This window comes from Callorhinchus milii, unplaced genomic scaffold (genome assembly GCF_018977255.1).
Source record: "Callorhinchus milii isolate IMCB2004 unplaced genomic scaffold, IMCB_Cmil_1.0 Scaffold8, whole genome shotgun sequence".
NCBI classification, from domain to species: domain Eukaryota; kingdom Metazoa; phylum Chordata; class Chondrichthyes; order Chimaeriformes; family Callorhinchidae; genus Callorhinchus; species Callorhinchus milii.
In genome coordinates, this window is record NW_024704749.1 from 2,416,333 (window position 1) to 2,430,325 (window position 13,993).

The window sequence follows — 13,993 nt, forward strand, 5'->3', positions numbered from 1 at the left end:
AAGGAGGGAGGGAGCGAGGAGGGGGAAATGGTCAGGGTGAGGGGAGGGAAGGGAGGGAGCGAGGAGGGGGTAGAGAGTCGAGAGGGGAGCTGAAGGCACGGTCAAAGAGAAAGGTCTTGAGACCGGCCTTGAAGGAGGAAAGGGAGGAGGCGGCGAAGGCACTGGGGGATAGAGTTCCAGAGCCTCGGGGCTGAGAGGCTGAAGGTCCGGCCACCGATGGTAGGGCGGTTGGGGCGGGGGATGTGGAGCAGACCGGAGCCAGAGGAACGGAGGGTACGGGCAGGTAGGTAGGGGGATAGTAGGTCGGAGAGGTAGGAGGGAGCGAGGCTGTGAATGGCCTTGTAGGTGAGGATGAGGATCTTGAATTCAATCCTCTGGGGGATGGGGAGCCAGTGGAGGTGAGCGAGGGTGGGAGTGATGTGGTCCCGAAGCCTGGTGCGGGACAGTACACGAGCTGCAGAGTTCTGAATGACCTGCAGTGTGAAGGGAAGTGCCGGGAAGGCCGGCGAGCAGAGAGTTCCCATAGTCCAGCCTTGAGGTGATGAAGGTGTGGACCAGAGTTTCAGCCGCGTGAGGGAGTGCCGTAGTCTGGCGTTGTTTCCGAGGTGATGGAAGGCGGTGCCAGTTGTGGCGCAGATATGAGGAAGAAAGGACAGCTCAGGGTCGAACGGAACCCCGAGGTTCCTGACTGGCTTTGAGAGGTGGAGAGTGCAGCCTTGGATGCTGATGCTGTCAGCGCCTGAGGTGCGGAGGCACTGACGTGAGCCAATCAGGAGGGCCTCAGTTTTACGCACGTTGAGCTGAAGAAAGTTGTATCACGTCCAGGACTCGATGTCGGACAGACAGCTGTCAGGACATCGGTGGTCGTGGAGTTGAGGGTAGCTGAGGAAAGGTAGAGTTCGGTGTCATCCGCATACATGTGGAAGTTAACCTCATGTCTGCAGATGATGTCACCACAGGAGGAGCATATAGAGGGTGAAGAGGAGGGGACCGAGGACAGAGCCCTGAGGGACACCGCACGGGACAGTGCGGGGGCCGGAGGAAAAGCCGTTTGTGGAAACAAAATGAAGACGGTGGGAGAACTAGATGAACCTTGGTCTTCTTTCGCTGAGCAAATTCTCAGTTTCTTAAACTCTATCGGACCAAAATCTCAGATTAAAATGGAAGCAAGAGAAACAAACTCAAACAGATTAGGTAACATTTTCAGAAAATGACATTTCAAAGCCCTCCAGGGTCTCGCTCCCCCCTACCCCTATCACTCCCACCCTCGCTTGCCTCCACTGGCTCCCCATCCCCCAGAGGATTGATTTCAAGATCCTCATCCTCACCTACAAGGCCATTCACGGCCTCGCTCCCTCCTACCTCTCTGACCTACTATCCCCCTACCTACCTGCCCGTACCCTCCGTTCCTCCGGCTCCGGTCTGCTCCACGTCCCCCGCCCCAAGCGCCCTACCATCGGTGGTCGGGCCTTCAGCCTCTCAGCCCCTAGGCTCTGGAACTCTATCCCCCAGTGCCTTCGCCTTGCTTCCTCCCTCTCCTCCTTCAAGGCCGGTCTCAAAACCTTTCTCTTTGACCGAGCCTTCAGCTCCCCTTTCAACTCTCTTCCCCCTCCTCGCTCCCTCCCTTCCCTCCCCTCACCCTGACCATTTCCCCCCTGCTCGGGTCATGACCCAACTGTGCAGCGCCTTGGGACGTCCTCCTGACGTGAAAGGCGCTTTATAAATGGAATCTTGTTGTTGTTGTTGTACCTTTGCGACCTCCTAACCCTCTAACATCCTGCTCACTCCCTTCGCTCAGCCTGCTTGACTTCCCCTGCCTCGCTCACCTTACCATTGGCGGGCGGGCCTTCAGCCACTCTGCCCCCACCTATCCCACAGTCCCTCCATCTCGCACCCCCCTTGGCCTCCTTCAAGACCCATCTTAAAGACCTTCTTCTTCGATCGTGCCTTCGATCACCCTCCTTCCCCCGCCCTCCACCCTCCCCAATCCTGACCCCCAGCTCGGGTCCAAAACACTGACTGTCCAGTGCCTTGGGGATACAGTATATAGTTTGGGACGTGAAAGGCACTATACAAATATAATTTTGTTGTTGTGGTTGTTGCTATTGAATGCAGGTAGTTTATAGTTTTTTTTTAAAGCCTTGCTCCCCACTTAGATATTGTCTCAAAAGATCTGCTTGTACAATATTAAAACGCATTACTACTCTAGACACTAAACCCAGTCATACTGTTTGTTCTGTTTGACACAACCTGTATATGCACACAACCTGTTGAATTATCGCCAGCTGCGACAAAATGAACCAAAAAGATGAGATGGAAGTAGGTCATTAAACCGAGCAACAATTGGAGATGAAGCAGAAAAACTGCAAATATGAAGTAAAACTAGGAAATGCTGTAAATGCTCAACAACTGAAAAAGTTGGGCCATGACCTTCATTTAGCTTTGCAATAAAGGTTGATGTTAAAGATTCTAATAAAGAGGTGTGATTCCCTCATCAGAACTCAATAAAAATCAATTCAAAGAAAAGAACATGGTCACAGAGTTGGAAATCTGCAGCAAAATGGGAATGATCCCACACTACTTAAGCAGACGTACAAAACAAATACAGTACTTTCATTCAGAGACGCAATTTGACACAATCCCTCCAACACTCAAAACCAAAAAAGGAAAGATGTAGGGCAGAGTAGCGAAAAAGTGGCAAAAAAGATTGATATGGGTGATCCAAAAATTTAATAGGAATGTTGTGTTTTTTGTCTAGTTGGATTCACAATTTGGTTCCATAGCTATAATACGTAATAATAATAACAATATATACATGCGTTATATATGAGGGTTCAGAGAAACACCAGCTGTTGAGATTTTTTTGGTCATATTCAATTTACAGAGTGGTATCCAATGCAGTGCAAACTCCTCCAATATCCATTGCTGAGATGCTTACTGGTATCATTCTATCCAATTCAGATGAGATATTAAATTGAGGTCCCACTGTGTTAGGTTAAAGATCCCATAGCATTATTCGAAAATAGAAGGGAGTTTCTCCTGGTGTCCTGGCCAACAATCCCCCGAATAAAATAGCTCACTCACTCCATGGCTGGTGGTGGGACATTGCTGTGTGCAAAGTGACTGCCGTGTTCGCCCACAAAATTCCCAATTAACAATCCACTTTACAGTATATCCTGTGAAACTCTTTGAGATGTCTCGGCAACGTGATAAAGGGCTATACCAAATGCAAGAATTATTATTATATATATACAATTATTATGAATTATATATATATTATTCAGGGATTCAGTTCCTAATGAAAATACTTCTTACCTTCCGAACACAGTGTGTTTCTTGTCCAGGTATTTGCAGGAACGGAATGTGATGAAGCTTTGGAAGAAAGAAGAAATCATTAGCAAATGGGCTTCCTGACATCCCTACTCCTTTTATTGCCCATTTTGGCAGTTTGCAAACTACAAAGCTGCTTTCAGCTCAGCTGAAACTGACAGTGAATGATACTCATCTTCTCAAGACATAAGGATGGAGTCAATCAAAGCACAGAAAAATAGGAATTTATTTCCAATGGGGGACCTATTCTTGGGTCTGCATATGATCTTGAGTTTGCCACTGGGCACTGAATTATACAGCACTGAAACAGGCCATTTGGCCCAACTAGTCTGTGACGGTGCTTATACTCTGCATTAACACCCAACCACCCTAACCCCCTCTCTCTATTCCCTCCAATACAACAACAACAAAATTACATTTGTAAAGCACCTTTCACGTTAGGAGGACGTCCCAAGCCGCTGGACAGACAGAGTTACGGACCCGAGCTCGGGGTTGGGGAGGGTGGGAAACAAGGAGATCGAAAGCATGGTCAAAGAGGAGGGTCTTGAGATGAGTCTTAAAGGTGGCAAGGGAGGGGGCAAGGCGGAGTGACTGCAGGGTGGAGTTCCAGAGGGTGGGGGCAGAGTGGCAGAAGGCCTGTCCACCAATAGTGGGGCGAGCAAGGCGGGGGACGTGAAGCAGGTTGGAGCACGCTGAGTGGAGGGAGTGAGCAGGATGGTAGGGGGTTAGGAAGTCGCAGAGGTTGGGAGGAGCAAGGTCCTGGAGGGCTTTGAAGGTGAGGACCAGGATCTTGAACTGTATCCTCTGTGTCATGGGAAGCCAGTGGAGTCGGGCGAGGATGGGGGTGATAGGGTCGCGGAGCCAAGTGCGTGAGAGGACCTATCCTCCTCGGTCACTCTTCTCCACAGCTCCCTCTCCTCCACTCTCGATTCCTTTGCTCCCTTCTCTTCCGAACCATCTCCTATTCATGTAAGTCACCATTGTACACCAGCCACCTCCGCTCCCTAAAAGCATAGGTTTGTGCCGCTGAAAGGACCTGGTTTAAATCAAACTTAACGGTCCATTGCCAGATCTGACTGGACTTTATCAAATCTTACTGCTCCGCCCTCGCCTCTGCTAAATCATCGTTATACTCCAAGACAATCTTGGAGGCCAAGGACTACTGCCCCATCTCCAACCTCCCTTTCCTCTCCAAGGTCCTGGAATGAGTTGTTGTTTCCCAGCTTCACTCCTTCCTCTCCCGCCACTACCTTCTCGAACCCCTCCAATCGCGTTTCCGTGCCACCCACAGCAGACACAGCCCTGGTCAAAAAGACAAATGACATTCTGTCCATGTGCGACCAAGGCTCCCTCTGCCTCCTCATCCTCCTTGACCTCTCTGCTGCCTTCGACACCGTCGACCACTCTGTCCTCATCCACCCCCTCTCCTCACCTCAACCTTCATGGCTCTGTCCTGCCTCTCACACCGCCTCCACTTCATTTCCACAAAGGGTTTCTCCTCCAGTCCCCGCATCATCTTGTGCGACGTTCCTCAGGGCTCTGTCCTTGGTCCCCTCCTCTTCAATATCTATATGTTCCCTCTTGGTGACATCATCCGCAGACATGGAGTCAACTTCCACATGTTTGCGGATGACACCCATCTGTACCTGTCTGCCTCTACCATTGACTCCAGGACCACTGCTTTCCTGATTGAATGCCTGTCAGACATCAAGTCCTGGATGAGAGCTAATGTTCTTCAGTTGAACGTCAATAAGACCGAGGCTCTCCTCACTGTCTCCCATCAGCACCTCCACATCTCAGGCACTGACAGCATCATCATCATCCATAGTTGCACATACTCTACCTTACTAAGCCAGTCTGGAACCTTGGTATCTTGTTTGGTCCTCAACTATCTCTTCTACCCTACACCTGTCCCATGACTTGCTCTGCGTTCCCCCACCTCTGCAACATCCCCAACTCCGCCAATGTCTCACACAGGCCACTGAAACCATCATACAAGTTTTCATTACATCAAAGCTTGACTATGCAAATGCCTTGCTTGTCGGCCTCCCTAACTCCTCCCTCCATAGGTTGCAGATAATCCAGATCTCTGCAGCCCGTGTCCTCTCCCACACCAGGCTCTGTAACCCTATCAATCCCATCCTCGCCCAACTCCACTGGCTTCCCATTGCACAGAGGATACAGTTCAAGATCCTGGTCCTCACCTTCAAAGCCCTCCATGGCCTTGCTCCCCCTTACCTCTGTGACCTCCTAAACCCCTACCATCCTGCTCGCTCCCTCCGCTCAGCAGGCTACAGCCTGCTTCACGTCCCTTGCCTCGCTCGCCCCATCATTGGCGTGCGGGCCTTCTGCCACTCTGCCCCCACCCTCTGGAACTCCATCCTGCAGTCCCTCCGCATTGCCCCCTCCCTTGCCTCCTTCAAGTCCCAACTCAAGACCCTCCTCTTCGACTGTGCTTTCAATCACCCTGCTTCCCCTCCTGCCCTCCACCCTCCCCGATCCCGACCCCCACCTCGGGTCCGAAATTCTGACTGTCCAGGGCCTTGGGACATCCTCCCGATGCGAAAGGCGCTATACAAATGTGTTTATTGAATCCCATCATAATTTTAAATACCTCTCTGAGGTTTCCTCCTCTGATCTCCAGAGAAAACAGCTCTAACAACTACAACCAATTATATTTGTATAGTGCTTTTCATGTCAGGAGGATGTCCCTAACCTGAAACCTAACTGTCTAGTCTTTCTAGATATCTGTATGCTCTTATCACTGGTAATTATCCTGGTAAATTTACTTTGCACTTCATCTAATATCTGCAATATCCTTCCTGAAGTAAGGTGGCCAGAACAGCATACAGAACTACAAATGTGATCTAACCAAGGTTTTATAAATAGAACATTAGAACAACAACAACTTGGATTTATACAGAGCCCTCCACGCCAGACGGCATCTCAGAGCTCTTCACAGTAACGGATCCCGGGGCCGAGCCAGGGGGAAGGGGGGGAAGGTGACCAAAGGCGCTGTCGAAAAGAAAGGTCTTCAGCACAGACCTGAAAGTAGGAAGAGAGGGGGTGAGGCGAAGGGAGTGAGGAAGGAAGTTCCAGAGCCTCGGGGCATAGAGGCTGAAGGCACGGCCGCCGAGGGTGGAGCGGAGGACTTGGGAGATAAGGAGGAGGCCAGACCCGGAGGAACAAAGGCAACAGGCACTGTTTTGAGGAAAGAGGTAAGGGGGTGCAGAGGAGTGGAGGGATTTGAAGACAAGGGTGAGGATCCCTTACTTTCTACCATCTATATTTATCTATATGAATGGAAATTGTTGTGTAGTAATAATCCTTGCATTTGATATATCGACTTATCACATCTTTGAGATGTCTCAAAGCGCTTCACAGAATGTACTGTAAAGTGATTCTTGTGTTTATCAAATTCTCTTTTCAAATCATATTTTGACAAAAATGTTTGATATACATGTTGGCTTGAGAGCTCTGGGACTCTCTTCTGTGTGAGGGGTGCGATATAAATGCAAGTTGTTGTTGTTGGTTTAGAACTACTGTTCTTTCCCAAAGGCCACTGTATAGTCACTTACAACTGGGACTTATTGGTGTTTGGCCCTGAGTTGGCCATGCTGAGGACACCTCGTCCTGTGTGTGAGAGATTGGGTTTGAATTCATCCTTGAATGGTTTTCCCCAGTACGATTCTCCACCTGAAAGCACACAAGTGAGAAACACATTGATATAATATAATAATAATCCTTGCACCTGTTATAGCATCTTATCACATCTTTGAGACGTCTCAAAGCGCTTGACATGCTATACTGTAAAGTGTAGTGACTATACAAAACCTATACAAATATTCAATTGGTTATCGTTTGATTCTTCAATTATAGCCATTTCACATCTCACATAATGACTGCTCTCCATACAGCCAAACTCAGTCACTGTGACCACAGAAGGAATATGGTGTATGGAGTTTGCCTCTAAACTGTGCTTCATTCCCTGCATCTTCTGCCCCCTCCTCCCAAGACCACACAGAAAGCACTGAATGTAAAACATCACCACTTCTGAAGGAGGAAAAGCTTTAGAAGTTCAGTACAGATGTTTGTTTTTGTCTCGAGCAGCTTGTACTTTTCCATGAGACAAAATAAGTCACTTAATCCTAAACAATGATTACTGTAAATGTGGTGTCCCACAGCATAACAGGAACTATTAAATACGCCAACAGTGGAGTGACGCTTTGCTCTTTCAAAAACAGCTTTTCAGAACATCCATCAGGGACTTTTTTTTGAAAAGTTTCAACACTCAATACAATAAAATAAGAGTTAGGGAAATGTACAGTCAATGTCATTGAATGGCTCCGTAATCAGAGCAACAAAAGCTATGTGCAAAAACAAACTTACAACAATGGGAAAATATTTCCCTTTTAGTTCCACAATGTCTGTAGAAATGACAGTCGTTGCCAGGATTGTATCATTTGCAAGAATCACATTCTTAACATACTCACCCATTCCTGTGGTATTATGTCTCTGTCACACACAAATAGGCTGTGAGCAGTCAGTCATCAATGTAAGAATCTACACTTTATCACCATCAAGGTGAATCTTACTCCCCAGGGAGGTTACACAAATTTATCCTTTAAAGTTTGTAAAACATCAGCTAAAGATTCATAACCTCAGAAGTTGCAATTAATAATGGGTACAGCTGATTATCAAAACCACGAGAGATAAATATTATCCATCAGCAAATTGCCCAGCACCAAACTCTTCAAGGCTGTTACTTGCATAAAAACATGGCTGAGGATCAAAGGCAACCTAATCTGTTATGATAACGGATCAACTTCAAGATCCTCACACTTGTGTTCAAATCCATTCCCTCCCTGGCACTTCTCTACCTCTTCGACCTTCTCACTCCAATCCACAACCTGGCACCTCCGCTCGACTGGCACCGGCCTCTTGCTTGTCCCTCGCAACCACTGCCCCACCATTGGAGGTCGCGCTTTCAGCTACTGCGCCCCAAAACTCTGAAACACTCTTCCCTCAATCCCTCCGCCTTGCCCCCTCTTTCCCCTTTTTCAAGTTCTGCGTGAAAACCATCCTCTTCGACTATGCTTACGGCCAACTCCCCCCCCCGGCTTGGAGTCAAGCTCCGCCACTGTCAACCGTTCTGCAACGCTACCCTGCGTGGAGGGTGCTATATAAAGTGCAAGTTGTTGTTGTTTGTGCTCAGAGCTAACTTTAAACAGTGCTTCTTTGATCTTTTCTGATGCGATTAGAATATGCTTATACCCTCTTGGTTACTGAAGATTTTATATCGTACATATTGCTGCCATTTCGTGTTGATAAGATGCACCATTAACATCACTGGTGGGACTGAGACAAGACACAGACAGAATAAACGGCCTTTTAGAAGACTTGTTTTTAGCCTTTGCCAAGTTAGCAGCGGAACTGATGTCAAGTGTGCTACAGTTGACCTACAAAGTGGAGAGAACCTCATGGAGGAATACTGCTATCCTGCCTCAGATCAACTAACACAGGATAGATAGCTCAAGGATTTGAACCCTTTCTGGTCTGTCTAGATCTGTACCACACATTAAGCCATCAGTTTTCAAGATACTTTTTCAGATACCAAAACAAGAAACTGTTGTTATTGGGAAATAACATTTTCTGACAATAGTTTCTTGTTTCTGGATAAGGAACACAAGTTGATGTTTTAAATAATTAGGACAGCACATTCTATGCAAAGTAGACTTCTGGCTTCCATACTGCAGATATGTTTGGATTCAAGATGCAGAACAGGCATGCTATGAACAAGACTAACCTAGCGCAACAACAATAACTTGCATTGATATTGTGTTCTTCACACAGGATCGTGTCTCTGTGTACTGGGATATATATATATTTTATGTGTCCTTGTTTAAAAGTTGAAACCAATTCATTCAAACCTGTAAAATATTGTAGACAATTTGGGGCAATTTGCTTTCACGAAAGCATGTTGTACTGGAGATTGTTCAGATAAGAAGAGAATAACAAGCGGGTTCAGAGAGGAACAAGAGGTGTTTCTGGAAGTTAAGAATTCTAGCTTGACCTAAATACAGAGTGCACGGAAACGAAACCCGAAAACATAACAGCTTAAAAAATGAAAGGCTCTACACGGTTGCTGGGAGTCGTCAAGAGCCACATCAAGATACGATGTGAAAGACTGCACAGGGTGTGAAATGAATCAAACAAAACATGTCATTTCCTTTCACAAAATACAGGAACTGAAATTCATAACACACATTTTGTGTATTTGATCTGCAAACACTGAAGCCAGTCTTTCTTCAATTTAGTAAATTACATAATGTAATTTCAGAGGAGGCAAACCCTGTTTTCATCTTAAAATCACAGGCTCATTGACTAAAGCTGTGAAACAGGACAACAGACGATGCCGTGTAAAAATAGCCACACATTCTTCTCTGAAATACAAGGCATTCTTGGAGGCTTACAGAGCAAAGAATTTTCTTTAACCTTTGGTAACCAGTGCCAGGCAGAAGCAACATTTTCTCTTACCAACAATGCAGTAAGTGGTGCAAGCGACACTGCTGCAACTATTATTTTCAATAGTGTGTAAACCCCATTACTTGCCAACTTATAAACACTCTTATCTTTTGCCAGGAGCTTTCACTCTCCAAGCGGTTTTCTGAATGCTCAGGCTTTCTCTTTGGTTTCAACTTTGGCCATATTGATTCTCTCAGTTCTGCAGTTTCTCTTTCAGACTCCCTGGTGTGAAGTGTTGTCCCAAGAGGAAGGACACCATAATGAAAAATAACTGAAGCAAAATACACAGTAAAATATACGTCAGCAAAACTGCAAGCAGATAGCATCAATCCAGCGAAATAGACCACACACAACACAGTTGATGGCCTTCATCCCTGAACCAATATACAAGAGAGAAACTCAATCATTTATTTCCCACAGCCAATCAACCCGTGACAAGCATCAGCCTACACTCTACTTTCACCAACGTGTTTTGGAAATAATTGTGTGTGAACATTTGACCATAATTTCCACCAGATAGACTGAGATAAGCTTTCAATGGGTATTCAAGTCATTTAAAGAAAATTTTGGACCAAATGGACTCAAAACATCTGCTGCCCCAAGAATGGGAGAGGAGAGCATTGAAATTGATGCTGGTTTATACTGCATATTCAGCAGCGAATACTTCCCTCACTCTAAACCCTGCTAAAACCCTTATCCCCACTTTTATCACCACCAGATTGGATTTTTCTAATGCACTCCTTGCTGGTCTCCCTACATCATCAACTTCAACTTATCCCAAAACTCTGTCACCACATTCTCGCTGTACCAAACTCTATATGTGCATCACCCCAGTCCTCACCACGGTCCTCTGGTTCCCTAGATCAGATTTCATGGTTCTCATCCACAAATCCCTCCACATTTGTCAAATCTCCTCCTACCCCCCACTCCTCTGCTTCCCTGCTCCCACTAGAACAGCAACACTAGTCAAGCTGCATTATAACGTTGCTGAGGAAGTTGATGTCAATGCTGCAATTTAACAGGGATACAAACAGCAGATAATTTACATTCATTCTAAATATAACTCCTCAAATCTACAGTATACATAGTACGATTTCTGGCACTGAGACATGCACAAACACAGTATTGTGTGAAACCAAGTTGAATTGTCAGTTATTACTGAGAATATATGGAGTACGTGCCAGACAGATCTGGATCAGACTGAATTGTCAGCAATTTCCTTGTTTGTATGTAGCCAAATCCTTATCATGTCTCAATGAGTTCCTGTTTTAGTCTGCAGGAATGCTGTAGGTATTTTTTACCCTTTATCCCTTTACAAGTCGGACTACATGAAAAACTCAAATAATTTGCACCAGCTCACTGCATGGAAAAGGAGCTACTTATCTTCCTTGTTTGAGTCCCCCACCTCAGGATCATCATGTCTGCAGAATTGCCCCCTCAGCCATTAATGTTCCTCCCAATAGTCGTTATATTACAACCCAGTGACCAATTGAGGCCCCGTTTCTCCTTCACCTGTGACACTTGCAAACATCAGCCTCAGTGTTAGGACAACTGCTTTTCTTCATTTGTATAAACGTTCTGGATTCTGGTATAAGGAACACAATTTTTAAGTCTGCAGGTGACACAAAAATAATAATAATAATCCTTGCATTTGATATAGAGCCTTAACACGTCTTTGAGACGTCTCAAAGTGCTTCCCAGGATATACTGGAAAGTGAACTGACTGTATATTTTGTAGGCAGCCACTTGCGCATAGCAGCGTCCCACAAACAATCCAGTCATGGATTGAAGTGACCAATTTATTATTATTTTTTGAAGCAATTATTACCTCCGGAAAAAGCGATACTCCAACTGACTAACAACCGGGTTCCTACTTACGGGTGGGTAAACAGAGGTACGTGGAGTAAGGAAACTTGGCCAACGTTTCGCCCAACTGGCAATCGAACCCAGGTCTCTTGCTTGCGAGGTGAGTGCGCTAACCATTGAGCTATAGGACTCCAAACAGGGAGAGCCGCTAACAATGAAAAAGATTATAATCAACTTCATGGGGACATTGATAGATGAATTGATTGGATGGAGAAATCGCAAATGAAATTTAATGCAGACAAATGTGAGATTATACATTCTGGGAGGAACAATAAGGAGAACAAATATATATTGGGATATGGAATGCCCAGCTGGGAGCGGTGGTTGAGGCAGAATCCATATTAACCTACATGAGAGAACTAGACAAATGCGTTAAGTCAGCCACAGGGGAATGGGAAAGGGCAGGTAATCGGTTAAAGGACTGCTTGAGGGAGACGTGATGAGCTGATCAGCTTCATATGCCGTAAATTTCTATGGTTCTATGGACTAATCTTTTCCACTCTTGGAATAATAACTGAAGAACTTTCACCTCCAATCTCTACTGAGCAATTTCAAAACGTTTGAGAACAATGCTTAAATGTGTAAAATAACAATAATAATAATAATTACAACAATAATCCTTGCATTTCATACAGTATCTTATCATGTCATTGAGACATCTCAAAAATGCTTCACAGGATATCCGGTAAAGTGAATAGACTCGGTATTCTCTAGGCAAACAACAAGATTACATTTGTATAGCGCCTTTCATGTCGGGAGAGCGTCCCAAGGCGCTGGACAGTGTACAACATTTCAGACCCGAGCTGGGGTCAGGGGGGGAGGGGAACGGGGGTGGCCGATGGCATGGTCGAAGAGGAGGGTTTTGAGGCGGGACTTGAAGGAGGCTGAGGAGGGGGCGAGGCGGAGTGACTGGGGGATGGAATTACAGAGGTTGGGGGCAGAGTGGCTGAAGGCTCTCCTGCCAATAGTGGGGCGGGTGGGTCAGGGGACGTGGAGCAGTCAGAGCCGGCTGAGCGGAGGGAGTGGGCGGGTTGGTAGGGGGTTAAGAGGTTGGGTGGGGCGAACAAACATTGTGCTGTTGCATTTATTTTAGCAACAAAAGCTTCATTTAATCTCCCAACAAACCAGTAAATCAGAGAAATAGAAGAGAGTGTTAACATTGCTCAAAATAGATTAGTTAATAGTTATCTGTCCACCCAAGTGAGGTTTGGGAGGAAGCTGAACACACTCTCACAGGTGAACACCCATGCAACACCCAGTAAGCAGTGCTCACCATTTCAAGTCAAGTAACATTTCTACATTATTGATGACAATCCTGAGATATGCAGTTAAATGGCAAGATTATTAGCAATATAATAACCTTGCACCTGCATTTCCAGTGGTTTCGGTATGGGACCTCTGCTCATGCACTGATTTTCTCATGCATCATTAACTAAAAAATGTGATTAATTTTCACTTAGCTCGTCTAAACATGCATGAGACTGACAAATCCACTTGAGGGCAGATACACTTTTTCCGTATACCATTAAGTTGAAGAGTCATACCGAAAATGAAATCATGTTAAGGAGTGGTTAAGTAATGATAATAAGTATAATCCTTGCATTTGATATAGCGCCTTATCACGCCGTTGAGACGTCTCAAAGCGCTTCAAAGAACATATTGTAAAGTAGATTGACTGTGTATCTTGTGGGTGGAACACGGCAGTGTTTGCGCACAGCAATTAAAGACAAACTTGCATTTTAAATGCCTCTATATGCAATCAATAAGACTGTAAGGGATCAAAAGTTCCATAGCTTTGAGGTGTTTGGAAAGAAAATTCAAGCGGTAATGGTAACCGTCACAAACAATAACGATTACCCCAAATCATCTGGAGCGGAGTCCTGTAGTTCAGTGGTCAGAGCACTCGCCTCGCAAGCAAGATATCTGTTTTTGATTCCCGGCAGGTCAGGGTGATACCTTGGGCAAGTTTCCTTACTCCACATGCCTGAAAATAGTCCTTCAAGAAAAAAAAAATTTGGTCACTCAATCCACGACTGTTTGTGGGACGCAGCTGTGCGCAATTGGCTGCCGCGTTTCGCACATAAATATACTGTCAATTCATTATTATACAGTTAATTCACTTTACAGTATATTCTGTGAAGCGCTTCGAGACATCTAGAAGACGTGAATAGCGCTATATCAAATGCAAGGATTATTATATTATTATCTGCTGTTCCCCAAATCATGGCGGAGGCTGATCATTGAAAGATATTACTTGTTCCAAAAATGGCAG

General features: G+C 45.7%; 1 protein-coding gene across 1 annotated transcript in view; it reads right to left on the reverse strand.

Moving 5' to 3' along the window:
• Positions 1-13,993, reverse strand: part of ppil2 (peptidylprolyl isomerase (cyclophilin)-like 2) — a 121,051-nt gene that overhangs the window by 24,759 nt on the left and 82,299 nt on the right. Inside the window, exons 15-16 of the mRNA XM_007908613.2 lie at positions 6,909-7,026; positions 3,316-3,372 (exon numbers count right to left, since the gene is read on the reverse strand). Coding sequence (XP_007906804.1) covers positions 3,316-3,372; positions 6,909-7,026 — 175 coding nt within the window. The remainder of the gene's footprint in view (positions 1-3,315; positions 3,373-6,908; positions 7,027-13,993) is intronic.